Source organism: Trypanosoma grayi (assembly GCF_000691245.1).
Source record: "Trypanosoma grayi strain ANR4 Tgr_278_V1, whole genome shotgun sequence".
NCBI lineage: Eukaryota > Euglenozoa > Kinetoplastea > Trypanosomatida > Trypanosomatidae > Trypanosoma > Trypanosoma grayi.
In genome coordinates this window covers 4,082-19,237 of record NW_008825897.1, presented here as the reverse complement: position 1 = coordinate 19,237, position 15,156 = coordinate 4,082, and the positions used below count along the sequence as shown (strand labels likewise).

The following is a 15,156-nucleotide window of genomic DNA, read 5'->3' as shown; positions in this document are numbered from 1 at the left end:
ACACACCGCTCCCTGCATACCGCTTCTTCTCAGCCATTTGGGCATCATAAAGAACATAAATGCCGTGGTGCATATGAGCCGAGGAGCAGATGAGAGACAATGGCAGCGCGTTCCCATTATACTGCTCCATAAGTTCTTCCACATCTGTCACGTCTTCGTAGGGTAGAATTGCCGCGAGCTGCTCTTTAGTTTGCCTCACCACTAAGAGAATATCCGCGATGCGAGAGCGACTCAAAAAACGCTCTTCGCACCACGCGTTCTGGCCTTCTTCCGACAATCCATCGCGCTGCATCGCCATGTAGGCGAGGACAGCACCCACTGCTGCCAGTGCATCATTGTGATACTCCCCCTTAAAACCACGCATTAATTTTTCCACCCGATCAAGTAGCTGCAACCGCGCTAGTTTGTCTGTCACGTTGTACGGTACGTAGAATGGTGTATTGCATGACACGCAGGCTGCCGCAATGATAGCGAGCGTTGTAAGGCCTGTTATGAGACCGTGAAACACAATCGTACCCGGCTCTACACCGAAGGGAAGGCCCCCAACAATCAACCCACGCAATGTCACGTTGAAGCGGAGTTGCGTGAGCGGGACATCCAGGGTTTTGTTACCACCTTGTCTTCTCTTGTGTGCCTCTTCAATAAGCAAATTCCATGCAGTTTTCACGCGAAGATGCATGGCGTTGTCGATGCGTTCCACCAATGAACTTTGATCCCCTTCCGGCACGATATATCCGCCATCGCACAGCGTCGAGATACTCAGCCGCACGCTCACCTGGCGAGGCTCTTCGCGACACATGGAAAACATTAAGAATGGCGACGGTGTCAGGTGAAGGCAGTGAAGCACAATTTCGTGTAAGACAGCGTTTCCTAAACGGGACTCACTGGGCGACAGGGCCTGACTTTGCTCCCGTGAGAGCATTGTGAAGAAAAATCCTTGTTGCACTCGACCAATGCGGCCACGCCGCTGCATCAAGTTTACAGAGCTTTCCCAGACTAGCTCCAGCGGCGGGAATGCCACAGAGTTTGGACTCGTCTCAATGATATGGGGCCTTTTGGCTGTACCTGAGTCGATGACAAAAACAACATCAGGCAACGTCAGTGATACCTCAGCAATATCTGTGGCGACGTAGACTTTTTTCCTCGTCACCGACTCGCGCTGGAGGGCCTCCTGAATAAAGGAGAGCTCAATGTCGCGGTACCATGGGATGGGATCTAACTGATCACCCAAGTTGTCCCGTATCCATTTTGACAGCTGTTCAACAACGGTGCGACCAGGCACAAAAACAAGAATGCTATGTTCTGGAACCGCCGTTGCCGCCAGAAATTTCAGCATCTCCTTTATGTACATGATGATCGCGTGGAGCTGAACCGATTGCACAACCCCTGTGGGACTCATTTTTGGCTCGACAAACGACACACCAATGAGTTTGCAGACATCTTCCAGATAGTAATCGTGTATGGGGTACATGGCGTTAGCCTTGGAGTACTCAGCCACCGTCATATTTTCAAAGAAGCACGCCCACTTCGACACTTCAGCGGTAGCACTGCAGAGCACAAGTTTCAGTTTGCCCGGGTTACGCTCCATCACAAGCTTCATCATAAGGAGCAAAACCTCTACTTCAACGGTGCGCTCGTGGAACTCATCAAAGATGACATGTGTGAGGTCAATATCCTCCGGTGAGTAGTGAAGCAAGTGAAGGAAAAGGGTGTAATTTGTCACGTACATGATTGGCGTCTCGCCCACCGTGCCGACGTGTTCCCCTCGCACCCAGTAGCCCACCTTGTCGCCGACCTTCTCTCCACACAGGGCAGCCACGCGCTGCGCCAGCTTGATCGCCGGCGTGCGGCGTGGCTGTGCATTGGCGATCTTTGCATCCGGGTGACCGTCGAGGATAGCCTTTGGGATGAGTGTGCTCTTTCCGGTTCCGGTGTCGGTCACAACAATCGTCACGTCGTGCTCTGCGATCAAGCGGCTGCAACGCTCAACATCGAGGGTACCCACGACACCGAGGGCGGTGCTGGCCTGCTCTCGCAAGTGTTCTGTCTTCCCCGCGTCGTCGGCCTGAAGAGCATAGAGGTCCTTCAGCTTTTGCACGAACTGTTCATCACGAATAATGGGTGCTGAGTTTTCATTCTCCTCGATGCACGGTGTCTCACGAACACCAGTACTCTTTCCCCCAGTGGAATCGCCTCGATGACCAAAATCAACCCTATTCCTCGATCCCCGCATTCTTCCCTGCTTCTCCTGTCTGGGGTTCCGCTGACGCCACCGTTGCGCGCCTTGTGACGGCATCGCCTGTTGCTCCTGCACCATCTGCTGAATCCCATGTTGCTGCTGCTGTTGCTGAGGAACTTGCTCAAGATATCTCCCCGGTTGCGGATGATTCCCTCCTTGACGCATAGTATGTCGTTGTTGAGCTAACTGCTTGTGTGCTCCTTGACTCCCCTGCTGTTGAGGCAGGGATAACACGCCCCTTTGTATCAGCTGTTGCTGCTGTTGCTGCTGAACCTGTTGCTGGACCTGGCTATCATTTTGTTGCTGTGTATTTCCTCGTTGAAAAAAAACCTCTTGTTGCTGAGCTAGCTGCTGCAGTATACCCTCACGGCTTCCCTGTTGATAGGACAGATGCAATACACCTTCTTGTGCCCGTGGCTCCTGCTGCTGAACAAGTTGTGGACGTGGCTTATCAAAATATTCTTGCGCATTTCCTCTTTGCAAAAACGCACGTTGCTGCTGAGCCAACTGCTGCAATAGTCCTTGCTGAACTCCCTGTTTCTGTACAAAATGCATCAAACCATCTTGGGCTGGAAACGGCTGTGCCAGGTGTTGCTCTCGCCGTGTCAGCTGTGGGGTTTGCCTATCAATATTTTTTTGTTTAGCCTCTGGCTGAATCGACATTTGCTGTTGCTGAACCGGCTGATGTGGCAAAAGTTCAGTGTTCCTCTGTTTCTGCGCCAACTGCAGTGAACTCTGCTGCTGCAACCTCTGTTGTTGTTGAGCGATCTCTTGCTGCACCCTCAGCTTTTCTTGGTATAATTCTTCTTGCATCCTCTGCTGTTGCAAAGACATTTTTGGCGGCATTCCTCGTTGTTGTTGTTGTTGTTGCTGCTGCTGCTGCTGCAAGCTGGACCTCGGTGGCCTCGCTGCTTCTTGCCCGCCGCTTACTGGGCCTGGCACAGCGCCTGCATTGACAATCCGCGTCGCCTGTGCGAACAGCAGTGCCTCCCCGGGGTTTAACGAGGACGGCACCCCGTTCGTCGCCGGGCTGCCGTGGCCAAGTGGCTCCACAACAAACGGCACATTAGCGCCTCCTGCGTCCAAAGATGGGGATGACGTCAAGGGCTCTCGCTGTTCCTGCTGCTGCTGCTGCTGTTGTTGTTGTTGTTGGGCTCGGCGCACCGAAGTTGAATTAAGTGTGTACATACCACGAGCCCCAGCAAAGAGCTGCTTCAATCCACCACTCACCAGCTGTTCTCCGTGAGTGCGCGCACACCCCCACCGTTCCCAATCGTTATTTCGCCTTGTTTTTCTTTTCCCACTCGCTCCGTCCCTAACAGAATATAAATTTATCCAAACGTTCCCCACGCACTCCTTCACGGTGAGAAAACTACCCTTCGCGACGTTGTGGAAACACATAGCGAACAGAAAAAAACGAAGAAGAAAGGGAGTCAAATGTGACAGCAACAAGCCCTGGAAAGTTGAAGCCTACAGAGAAGCAGCAGCAGCAGCAGCAGCGAAAACAGTAGTCGGCATTTAAGATGACACACGCGCTTTGTGGCCTCTACGTCTCGTCTTGCCACAGGTCACAGTGGTTAAACAGAGCGGAGGCGCGACAAAAAAAAAAAAGAGTGTTGGAGTGAAGTCGGTCTAATGCGAATTACAACAAGAATTATCATAATGATCCATCCATCCGCTCCTCCACCACACCAATACATCAGCGATACACAGACGCAGAACGTTAGCAAATAAGAAAGGAAGCGGTGAAGGATAAATAGTCGGAAAAAAAAAAGCCCCACAAAAAAAAAAGGCACATGCACACACACACAAACACACACAGACACAAACACATATATACAAACAAACGCATGAAAGGCCAACCGCTGAAGAAACAACGACTTTGCTCATTCATTCTCAGTTAACACGGGGGGAGATGAGGATGGGGAGAAAAAAAAAAAGGACTCACCCTTACCACTCCATTCCCCCTCCAACATCTCTGTTTGACAGCGGCGTCCTTCCTCTTCATGGAGCCGTCGCGAACGCAAACGGTGCGTGTTGTGCCAAACCACGCATTTATAGATCCGCAGCAACACCCCCACATATACACACACCCAGAGAGAGAGAGAGAGAGGGAGACGAAACAACAGCAACAAGAAAAGCATGCTTACGCACCTCGCACAGCAGAAATGCACAAGAGAAGCTGGACAAAACGCAGCCGCCCTACGTTACCCCTTCAAACAACCACCATACGGTAGTCCCCCGCCCTCCTCCTTCCCCCCTTTCTACTGCTAGACGTTTGCTGTCATTACTGCTCAATCGCCTCTCCCGATACGGTTCATTGCGCCACAGATATTTCTTGCACGAAGTTTGCCGCTAGACGTTCGATCGCTGCCTTTGCCTCCGACGCTGTTGCGCCGCGCGCGACCATCCATGATAGCAAGTAGAACGCTTTTGGCGGCGGTGCCACCAACGCCCCCGGCTCCGCTGACACGCTGTAGTCGACGAGGCTCTTGTCCATCACCGGCACCTCCGCCCGCAGCAGCACACCCTCTGCCACGGGATATATGTTCACTGAGGCGCAGCAGCACGTGTGCGGATAGCAGCCGTCCACCGGCGCTTGCTCTGTCGGGTAGTGGCGAAGGAGTTGCCGCGTTACCGGCAACCCCAGCGCACACCGCACCAGCGATTCACCGAGCTGCAGGCCACGATAGCAGGTTCGTATCATCGTGTTCGTTTCGGCACTGCCGAGACGGCAGTTTACCTCAATCACATACGCCCGACGACGTTGAAAGTCGTACTTCGCCTCAAAATGCAGCACACCGTGCAGTTCCTCGCCGTAGAGAGCGATGACCTGTTCAAAGAGCTGCCGCACCTCCTGCTGCTCGTACGACGGCAAGGAGGATGGGCACAATCCACCCTCCTCGACAAAGAAGGGTGGCCGAACCTCAAAGTTGTCAGAGATGGAGAAGAAAACTATCTTGCCGTTCTCGACACAGCAATCGACGTCAATCTCTTGACCTCCTATGTACTCCTCCACCACTATCTGCATCTCCTTCACCCCTGCTGGGCCGAGGACAGCTTCAAAGTGTTTTACATCGGCATGCGTCTTGAAGACGTTCCACATGGTGAGCGCCTGGTCACGCACCTCCTCAACATTGTTGCAGAGCCTCGTGAAAAGACTCCCGGCGCCAGGGCACGGCTTCAGAACAACTGGGAACGTCAGTCCCGCTGTCCCCAGCACACGCTGAATGTGCTCCTGCAGATCGTGCAGTCCTGCAGGTGGGCGCGTCAGTACGGTAGCGACAGGCGATGCTATGCCTTCCTTTGCACAACGCTCACGGAAGAGCGACTTAACATTCGTGACGCGCAACTTCTCTGGTGACAGCGGAATCGCCCGGCACCCCATGCTCTGCGCCACAACCGCCGCGGGGTACACCGCGTACTCGTCAAAGGAGATGACGGCGTCAGGTATCAGTGCTCGCTCAGCCAGGAACTGCTTGAGCGCCGGCTGCAGCGCGGCCACATCGTTGGTGTCATGCAGCAGGTGGTGGTGGAATACGCCGTCGAAAGCGGTGGCTGGTCGCACGGGGTGGACGAGCACGAGTACGACGCCCGCCTCGCGCAGGTGCCGGTAGACAGGCGCCCGCGCAGTGCTGCTTGTGCGCAGCAGCACGATGACCTTACCCTGCATTTCGCTGCCTTCCACCTCCATCTGCGCCCGTGACGTACAAGTGCTGGCTACACCACACCACTTCGCTTAGGTTTCTAGCTAATTCTCTCATCGGCAGTGGGTTGGGGTGGGGGTGGGGGATGTGACGCACGCACAGCAGAAAACGGCAGGATGGAAGAAGCATTCCAAGAACAATGGGGAGGGAGGAGTTTTTTTTTCGGCGCAACACAAATAGTTCCATCTCAAATGGGGGCGAGAAGACGCGGCAGGCTCACACCCACGCGCGGAATTGGAGCTTGACGTGGGAGCAGGCCACGAAGCTCGAGCCAGCAACGATGGTTACACAACTGTGAAAGGGAGGCGCATTTCATTTATAAAAGCAGCATGGGATAACGCCGCCAAACGCAGCACCAAACTCCAGTGAAGCGAGTCTAATAATAAAGTAGAACAACAAAAAAGGAGCTGCACCAGGCGTTTCAAAGGAGGTAAGTGAGAAACACCATGAGAAAACGAAGCACACCCCCTTCGACGGGAAGACCGCAGCAATCGACGAAGTTGGACACCCCCCCCCTTCCCACACGCACACAGACACGCATGGAAGGCACTGGTGCCGCACTGACGAACAAAGAAAACAACAAACCTCCCACCAACCCCGCCCCCCCCCAAAAAAAAACCAACGACATGGTGCACCCGCCATTATCACCACTAACGAAGAAGCAAAGGCCATTCATAGTGCGCGGCCTACGCGCACACGCATGCTATTATCTCTTTTTCCCTCTCTCTCTTGTTCCCCCTTTCTCCAGAAAGCCAAATGCTGTACTTCCTCACTGTTTCCTTTTCACTCATTACTGTGGTGCTCCCCCTACTCAAACTTTTTTGAAATTCGCCGCACGCACATATTCTCCGCTCCTTCCGAGTGTCTCTGCTAACGCAGCTATGTGGCCCTTCGCCGGTTGCCCTTAAAGATCCTTTTCTCGTTTTCATACAGCTCCGGCGCGACGGAGTTGCGCACCCCACGCAACACCTCTATCGCCCCGCGTACAAATCCGTCCATCACAGCAGGAGCCATCAGTGGCAGCCGCACCGGACTTCCGTGCGGGCCCAGACAATAGGCGGCAATGTCCGAGGCAGAGCGAAATCCCTGCAGAAACTCCTCGAAACCACGCCTCAGGCCGTCAAGAAGACTCACCGGCTGTGAACCACGAGATATGACCCTCACCGTGCTTGCTGGCACCAGGGTTGACAAGCAACTGGCTGTCGCATTGTGCGCCTGCACTGACACCACCGTGATGCTGTGCAATGACTGTGAGACCAATACGAACAAAAAGTGACGAAATGCGCGGGAGAGAGCAGAGAAAAATCGCTTGTTACGCCGGTGGTCATTAAGCGGGGAGAAGAGCACCTCCATGCCTGCCACCCCAACGTTAGACACCATCTGCAGCGGCTGAACCCCACAGCAAAGGCGGAATAGGCCACGGAACTTGAGTAACTCTTCCTGCAGAAGCTCGAGAATGCGGTCGCCAAGCCTGTCCATGGGGCACGCGGTGATTAGGAGCAGCGGCACCTGCAACTCGGACCGTTCCAGCGACGGTAAACAAAAATTGCAGAGCTCGAACATGTCCCCGCAAACAGCAGTGGAGGCGTCTTTGCCCTCAAAATGCACGTAGAGTGTCACTCTCACTGGAAAAAAGATAATCTTGCTAAAGAAGAGCTGTTGCGCCTGAGTCTGCGTCGTATCCACAATGCCATTTTCATCCGTCAAACTCTCGGGAATCTCGATGAACCTTGGGAGGAGGCTCATAGCACGACGGTGCAGCGCAACAGTGACAGGTTGCAACCGCACAATAACTTCCTCCTCCGGTTTCCCAACAACCACCGTCCCTGCGTTAGGGGTGGCTGTCCTCGGCAGAAGTGTCGTCCACTTCACCTCGATCAGGTCACTGTCGTGATCGCGGAGGTATTGCGGCAGTGTGGCCATGAAGAGCGTACGTACTGAACTCCCCTCGATGCAGTCCACCACCTCACCATCCCGAAGAGCCAGGTGCACCTGCATGAATTGTGTTTTACCCGGAACAAACACATCCACCTGGAGCCGGAGGCCAGTAAAGCGGCCAACAACATACTCGTCCTGCCGTCGCCCAACACCGAGGAAGCCCCTGCGTCGCCCATCGCGGCGTCCTCTTTGCAGCTCCGAGTCAGAGTCCATGCCGCTCCAGAGCCCTGAGACCTCCTGACCACCATCTTCATGCGTACCAAAGCGTTGAATGGTGTGGAGATAACTCTGAGGGACGCCCGTGTGGATAAAGTCCTCACCACCGTAGAGGTGCGCAATGACGTCACAGTCATGGAGATGGAATTCCACCGCCACTGGGCTGCTTGCCGGTATTTTGCGTGGGGCATGCCTTGCGTTATATATCCATGCTGGCAACGAGTCGGACTCCCTCTCAATGGTGTTGTATACTGAGAGAAAGTTTAAATGTGTGCAACATTTAGTCAAGTCAATGGATACATCTTCGCGTGTTGTCCACTTCACCTCCGGGGGAGGGGAATATTCGCTTTGATCAATAACATCAAAGTCTGCGAAGGAAGCTACTGTGGTGCATCGTTTAGGCCCACTCGTCGCCCCCAGAATCCCTTCACGTCGTGCTTCCGTAGTGGAAACACTGAACACCGAGCTACCTAATAGGCGATGGAGACACGCCTCGTAATCTGGCACGAGACGGTGCACCGTTGCTGCCGTCCGCTCCTTCGTCAACTCCACACGAACAATATGATTGAAATGGGGTCCACTGTGCTGCACGAGGAGGTGCGGTGAGGGCAAGTAAAGGAGGTCAACGCCGCCAAGGTAGTGTGAAACCAGTGTACGGAAATAGTACAGAGAGTCTTGTGCAAAAAACATGGATGCACGGAGGTTCTGCACTTCAATGAACACTGGCTTGTCGGGTTTCACATTGACAAAGAGAGAAATATTGGCCATATCGTTTTCCTCAGCATTGCTGCCTTCTTCGCTAACACCAGTGCCAGCAACATCACCAACCCCGTCTTCTCCTCCTCCTCCCCTTTCCCCAACGTTGCCGCTGCTGCTTCTACTGCTAGTGTTGCCTCCTTTAGCCCGTGCAATACCCAATACTTCCACGTAGCCAAGTTCCTTGAGGTCTGCGGCAACGCCCCGTTCACTGGTGCCAAACAGTGAGTTGAGCCCAGCGTCACGATCGTAATCCATCAAGTTATGTTGAAAATTATTGTGAAGGAAGACGGACACAGGCTCCTTTCCAAGGTATACCTTTACTGTGGTTGTCGTTTCTGCCAACAGGCTTGGCAAAACCACGACAACATCAAGACGGGATGCCAGACAGACAAGCATAGAGTATTTCCCAAACGGCCTGTACTCCACAAGTGTATCGATAAGCGTGACGCTTATTTTTGCAGATGTTGCTATGGCAACACCATCATCGCTTCGCGCATCAATGCCATCTTCTACAGAGGGCAACCCTGCGGTGTACTTCTGGGCTACAGCCAAGCTGAGGTCATCTTGACTGGGGTCGGAAAAGAAGTTTGTGAGTACAAACAGCCAATGATCACCCTCATGTGCTGTCTGGTGCGTCAGACAGATACGATCCAGTTGCACAGCCACATCGTATTTTTCAGTGTGATCCTTCAAGTTGCGGTGGCGGCAGAGCGACAGGCCGGCGGCATGGCGCTGACGCGTTTCTTGCGTAGTCCCCCTCTCGTGTCGGCGTATTCGGACGTTGTTTGCCCTGTTATACAGAGCTGCGTAACTCTGCAGAAACGTCGTGCTGCCACCCCAGTTGGGCGAAGAGACATGTTCAGCCGGCCACGGGAAATCAGCGTACGCCAATCTTGCTTGAGCAAGCCGCTCTCTGAAGTAGAAGTCAGTCGCCGCGACGTGCATCACTGTCTTGACGAGCCCAACGGATGCCTGATGAAAGGCAAATACGGTGACCTTCGAAACCATCACGTCGTAAAGGTGGTACAGGTGTGTCTTGTCAATGGAACGCCGATCCTTTAGTGGGATGCAGCGCCAGAGTGGTTCTCCAATGCTGACACCTGCAGAAGAGAGCCGTGGTGACCATAGTGACACGGTTCCTTTCTCCACTCTCAGTCGGATGTTGATGCTGGTGAGAATAGGATCCGAAGTAAGGCTGCTACGCTGTGTGCAATCGTCAGACATCTGAAACACATTGCTAGATAGTGATGCAGTCCCCAACTCGCTTATTTTGCTGATGCTTTTATCACTGCTGTCAACGCCACTGGACGGAAGTCCTATCAGGGTGCACAATCTGTCCACCGCCTCCATTGTTTCATCAAGGTAGAAAAAGATTAGAAGCAACTCGTCTTGATGGAGCTGGGCATCGACGTGATGCACATTCGCCACCACAGAGATCAGACTGTTGCTCTCAACTTGATGCTCTTCTTCTTCATACTCTTCCGTAAAGGGGGCGATGGCCTTCTTTGGGACTCTCCATCTTACACCTGGTTCCAGTGACTGCCGTTGTCGGACGGCGATGCAGGGCTCCTTGCCTTCTGTATCGAACACACAGTGGATGATGTTGCTTTGTACACCTTCCTTGTAGTCTTGCAGGGTCAGCTGTCCTTCCCCTAGAAACACCTCCAGAACCCCGCCACTACCCACTGACACATCGAGTGTCTTTAGATAAATACACATCGTCAGTGGAAGATAGGGACCATCCACGCCCCCCAAACTGTTCGTGACAGCTGATTCGGCCAACGCTTCACCTTCCTCCCGCAGGTGTTCCCACAGTCGGCGTGTGAGAGGCCCATAGTAGTCCGCCTTGGGCGCCTTAGACGTCGGAAATTTCATTTCCACTGAGACACCTTCCAGCTTCAATGTAAAGAGGCGTAGGAACTCATAGGGCGCAACCACCCTAACCTGGTTGCAGGAATCTCCAGTCTCTTCCTCCACCAATTGTTCCACTGTGAGATGTGTAAACTGTTCCTCATCCACAAGCTGCTCGTAGCGATCCATCCTCTCCGACGGTATTTTCCGCAGTGGGGACATCATCGATGCAAAGGCATTGAACTCCTCTCCTTGCCGCTGTCGTGCCAGCCTTGCCCCTGGAGCTGCGTCCAAAATATGACGCAGTTGAGCCCAAAAGGTACCCAGCCTCTCAAGGACGCCGGCGTCCAATTCTCCCAATATGACAGCACCTGATGTCATTACAAGAATGTGCTCTAGCACGACGGCAATCACGTGTTTTTTTTCATTCATCAGACTTTGATCGAAGACGCGCGCCTCCTCCGGCGTTAGGGGGTACGTGGTTCGCGCGATAATGGCAATGCGGTAGTGTCGCTCAGTGTTAGTTTCATCATTCTCTCGTGTCGTGAAAATGAGTCGACCCCCTTCAGTTTCTTCAATGGAAGAGTCCTTGCTGGTCCCTTCTTTACTCTTGTCGTCGCCGTGGCTGCTTTTGAAGTGACACTCGTAAATTTCAAGGGCACTGATTCCAGCAGAGCAACCGCGCCCTCCGTGTTTTTCAAACACGTCATGAAACGCATCATCGCTGCGGTTTGTAGGAGATGTCTCTGGCTGAACCAAAAACATGATGCCTTTAACGTACATGTTGTAAAATCCCACGCGGTGAAGAAGACGTTGCAATATTATTCGATGTTGCTGCGACGTCAGCTGCTCTTTGTCAGAGCACCATTCCTCATTGTTATCCTGAAGTTGCTGCCAGAAATCCTTTGTACCCTGCCGGTCATCAGCTCGAAGAAGCGTGCACGAAATGAACTGACACGTCATCTTGACCACCGTGGTGAGTCGCACTCCACAAGGTTCCATCGCCGCCGCCGCCGCCGCCGCCGCCGCCGCTGCTGCTGCTGGTGCCACTTCTATACCGTCTCCATTTTTGTCATTTTTCTTCTCCGGTGCGCCAACCAACGCACGGGCAACATGTACTAGACGGCTCAGCTGGGTCGGGGAGAGTATAAGGAAGATGGATTTCGTCTGGGCTCCAGCGTTGAGAGATGCCTCCGGCCCCCGCGTTGCACTGCGGCCCTCGCTAAACTGCAGCCTGATGCTGTCGTTGAAATCATCTGATCGCCCACTACATAGAAACACATCCGCGAGGTCGACAGACTCCTCCTCCAGGTCATCAGTGGTATGTTTGCTGCGCCGCTGCCCGTACGGGTACACTGCCGCACGGAGACAAGAGAATCGAATGCGCTTGTACGCAACATCGCTGTCGGGGTTGGTATGCATGTCCTCTAGCTCAAAGCCGCCTTCGAAGGACACGAGCAGCTCCAAACTTCCTTCCGGTGGCTCCTCCCCCGGCTTTATCTGTTGGCCCAGGGGTGGAATGCGCAGAATGATACTCACATCCCTTATACAGCCACTCACACTGTGTGCGAGCTGTTTAATGGCGCGCTCAAACACCTCAAGCCCTTCGCTGATCCTCTGCGGCAGCGCTGACTTCTGGTTTGCAAAGGGGTTCGTCGCGCCCAGGGCAGGACGCACAACAACTTCCTCGACCTCTCTGCGCAACTCGCCGCTCATAAAGAGGGAGGAGTACATGGCATCATATGAACCGCCATCGAAGTTCCCCCCTGCAGCCCCTTTGGGGGCACTCCTTTGGCACCCACGGCGGTCCTTTGGAACAGCGCATTCCGTCTTTGGGATGACATCGAACACGAGCTGCAGGCCGTGAACCTCTATCCTTCGCTGCCCATTTGGTTTGACACTCAGACTCCCGCAAAGACTGTTCACGTAGCCGCGCACAAGGCGCACCAAACTTGATGATGGTAATGATGACGATGAAGGCGTCGACGGTGCACCAGAGGACGGCGAGGTCACAGGAGGCTGAGCAAAGGCCCCAAGAAGTGAATTATTGATGAACGCCTCATTCAACTCAAGATGGGAAAACTCAAAGGTAAAGCCCATTCTGTCCTTTGAGCGCTCGATTTTCTCTAACTGATCACTTTGAATGTTCTTCACAACACGACCAAGAACTTGCCGCACAGCGAACAACAACATCGTGTTCTTCATCCATTCCATGGCTAAGGAGTAGTGAGAATGAAGAATCTCCTTCACTCCCAGCCCACAAAGTCCAGAACAAAGAAATCCGCTTTCCTCAGTGTCCTTTTGTTTTTTTTCGTCACTCCCACAGCCGTACCCTACCTTCAGGAATAAGAACGAAAATAAATAAAAAATGATAATAATAAAAAGAGACATCTACAGACAGGGAGATGAGAAAGACAGTGAGAAGTATTCCTTCGACCAATACCTTCAGTTATGCATGGATTTCTCCCTTACACTCGTTATTTTCCGTTGATGCACATGTGTAGGAGTCGGCCCACAAATCCACCAGCCACACCACTACTTTAACTGTGGCTGGTGCCTCTGAGCAGGTGGAAACTGGTGAGCCTCGATCGGGGCATTCACTGAACGGGCGCTGCATGTAACAACAAAATGTCGTACGTGAATCCTCAGCGGAGCCGGAACAAACTTCCCTGACCCTTGCGTCATTTCACGTGCCTGCAAACAACCTTGCAAGGCTTCGAGAGGGTCCACGTAGCTTCGTCGGCGAGAAACATTCACCGCATCGTCATCATTCTCGGCCTCTCCAATGTTCTCTTCACAAAATGGCGAGTTGCGAAGGCGTGTCCCAGCGGAGAGTAATTGATATTCTGGTAGTGCCCTGTATGACGCTGCCAGCTGCGCGGAAGTTGCGGCGTACTCCGAAACAAACCACCGACGCCTAGTCGAGGGGAATGGAAAATAGGTATCTGCGTGCCCCACATCCAAACTGCTGCTGATTTCCACAGCTCGCCGCAATGCAGCGCCGTGCTGTTGGGAATCCGCTGCCTCCGACACCTCGCGTGCCCGGCGCCCCAGATCCTCCAGAAAGTCATCTGCATCCCTGTGCTCCATCTCTGGGGCTGCCACCCGGACCCGCGGTGTGTAGCCCATGATGGCGACGACTCCGTGTGGCTGAAGGCAGCGGTGGGCGAGCGACATGTGCCACGGTGCGTCGTGCAGCATCTCCTCCCCGAACACGTTGGCGGCAAACACTACGAGGTCGAGGGAGTGCGGCGGAACGCTTTCCAATGGCGAAACAAATGGAGGCAGTGTGCTGGCTGTAATCTGCACGGCGCCGCTCCCCTTATCAGAGGACGCCGAGAACCCCGCCACACCACGGCTGCGTCTGCGCAGCGGTGCCAAATGCGCTGAAGGCAAGTGCTCTCGCGCACGACCCAGCAACGAAGCTGCGCGGTCATCGGACATGGTGGAGGGGCAAACCACAACACACCGCTGGTAGAACGGCACGGCGTCCATCAACGCAGCAAGCCAAGCATCAACGGGTTCTGGAAAAAAGGCCCGGGACCCCCTATGGTACCCATGAAGCGCTGAACCAAAGGCGGAAAGCAGCCCGCTAGACCCCCCACTTCCCTTCGAGGTGAAAATCCTCGGAGGCATCCCATTCTGTTTCTAATAATACAAAAAACAACAACAACAACAACAAAAACGAATATGCCCCCCAAAAAACCAGCGACACTTCTTGTGACTGTATAGTGTCTTAAGCAGAGTTCAACCACGGACATTCATATTCTTCCCAATCCATTGAACGGATGAAGCAACAGTTCGCCGCCAGAGAATATTAGATAATAACCTTTTCCATCACACTCTATTGCGCTGTCTTTTTGATATTAGCGGCAAGCCAGTCGAGACCTTCGTACAATCCTTGGGCCGTAGTCGCACAGCACCCTTGAATATACCAGTTGCGCTGACGCACAGAGTGCAGTCCAAGCTTTTCCGTTACCTCTGTCGTACTCATGGCGTTGGGCAGGTCCTGCTTGTTAGCAAATACCAGGAGAACCGCATTGCGAAGCTCGTCTTCGGTCAGCATCTTCTCCAGTTCTTGCCGCGCCTTTCCAACACGCTCCCTGTCGTTGGAGTCCACAACGAAAATGAGCCCATTGGTGTTTTGGTAGTAGTGACGCCACAGCGGGCGCAGGACGTCTTGGCCACCAACGTCCCACATGGTGAACTTGAGATTCTTGTACTCCACTGTCTCAACATTAAACCCAATCGTTGGGATCGTTGTGACGATTTCTCCAAGCTTCAGCTTGTACAATATTGTTGTCTTACCTGCAGCATCAAGACCCACCATAAGGATACGCACCTCCTGCTTGCCCATGAGCGACTTAAAGGCAGACGCTAGCCACTGACCCATCCTGGCTTGTTACCTCTTGCTTATGTCCCTACTGTTGTGTTCGGCTTCCTTCG

At 53.5% G+C, this 15,156-nt stretch overlaps 5 protein-coding genes across 5 annotated transcripts; 1 reads left to right on the top strand and 4 right to left on the bottom strand.

The window, feature by feature from the left end:
* Positions 1-1,297: 1,297 nt before the first annotated feature.
* On the top strand, positions 1,298-1,684 carry DQ04_02781070 (hypothetical protein; the record flags this gene model as incomplete). The annotated part of the gene is made up of 1 exon (XM_009312216.1): positions 1,298-1,684. One exon carries the CDS (start codon positions 1,298-1,300, stop codon positions 1,682-1,684), a length of 387 nt encoding a protein of 128 aa, XP_009310491.1.
* A 2,872-nt stretch (positions 1,685-4,556) lies between these two features.
* On the bottom strand, positions 4,557-5,933 carry DQ04_02781060 (biotin carboxylase; the record flags this gene model as incomplete). Its single annotated transcript, XM_009312215.1, has 1 exon — positions 4,557-5,933. One exon carries the CDS (start codon positions 5,931-5,933, stop codon positions 4,557-4,559), a length of 1,377 nt encoding a protein of 458 aa, XP_009310490.1.
* Positions 5,934-6,825: 892 nt separating this feature from the next.
* DQ04_02781050 (hypothetical protein) lies at positions 6,826-12,924 on the bottom strand (the record flags this gene model as incomplete). Its single annotated transcript, XM_009312214.1, has 1 exon — positions 6,826-12,924. One exon carries the CDS (start codon positions 12,922-12,924, stop codon positions 6,826-6,828), a length of 6,099 nt encoding a protein of 2,032 aa, XP_009310489.1.
* Positions 12,925-13,245: 321 nt separating this feature from the next.
* On the bottom strand, positions 13,246-14,205 carry DQ04_02781040 (hypothetical protein; the record flags this gene model as incomplete). Its single annotated transcript, XM_009312213.1, has 1 exon — positions 13,246-14,205. One exon carries the CDS (start codon positions 14,203-14,205, stop codon positions 13,246-13,248), a length of 960 nt encoding a protein of 319 aa, XP_009310488.1.
* Positions 14,206-14,554: 349 nt separating this feature from the next.
* On the bottom strand, positions 14,555-15,103 carry DQ04_02781030 (ADP-ribosylation factor 1; the record flags this gene model as incomplete). The annotated part of the gene is made up of 1 exon (XM_009312212.1): positions 14,555-15,103. One exon carries the CDS (start codon positions 15,101-15,103, stop codon positions 14,555-14,557), a length of 549 nt encoding a protein of 182 aa, XP_009310487.1.
* Between the last annotated feature and the right edge of the window lie 53 nt (positions 15,104-15,156).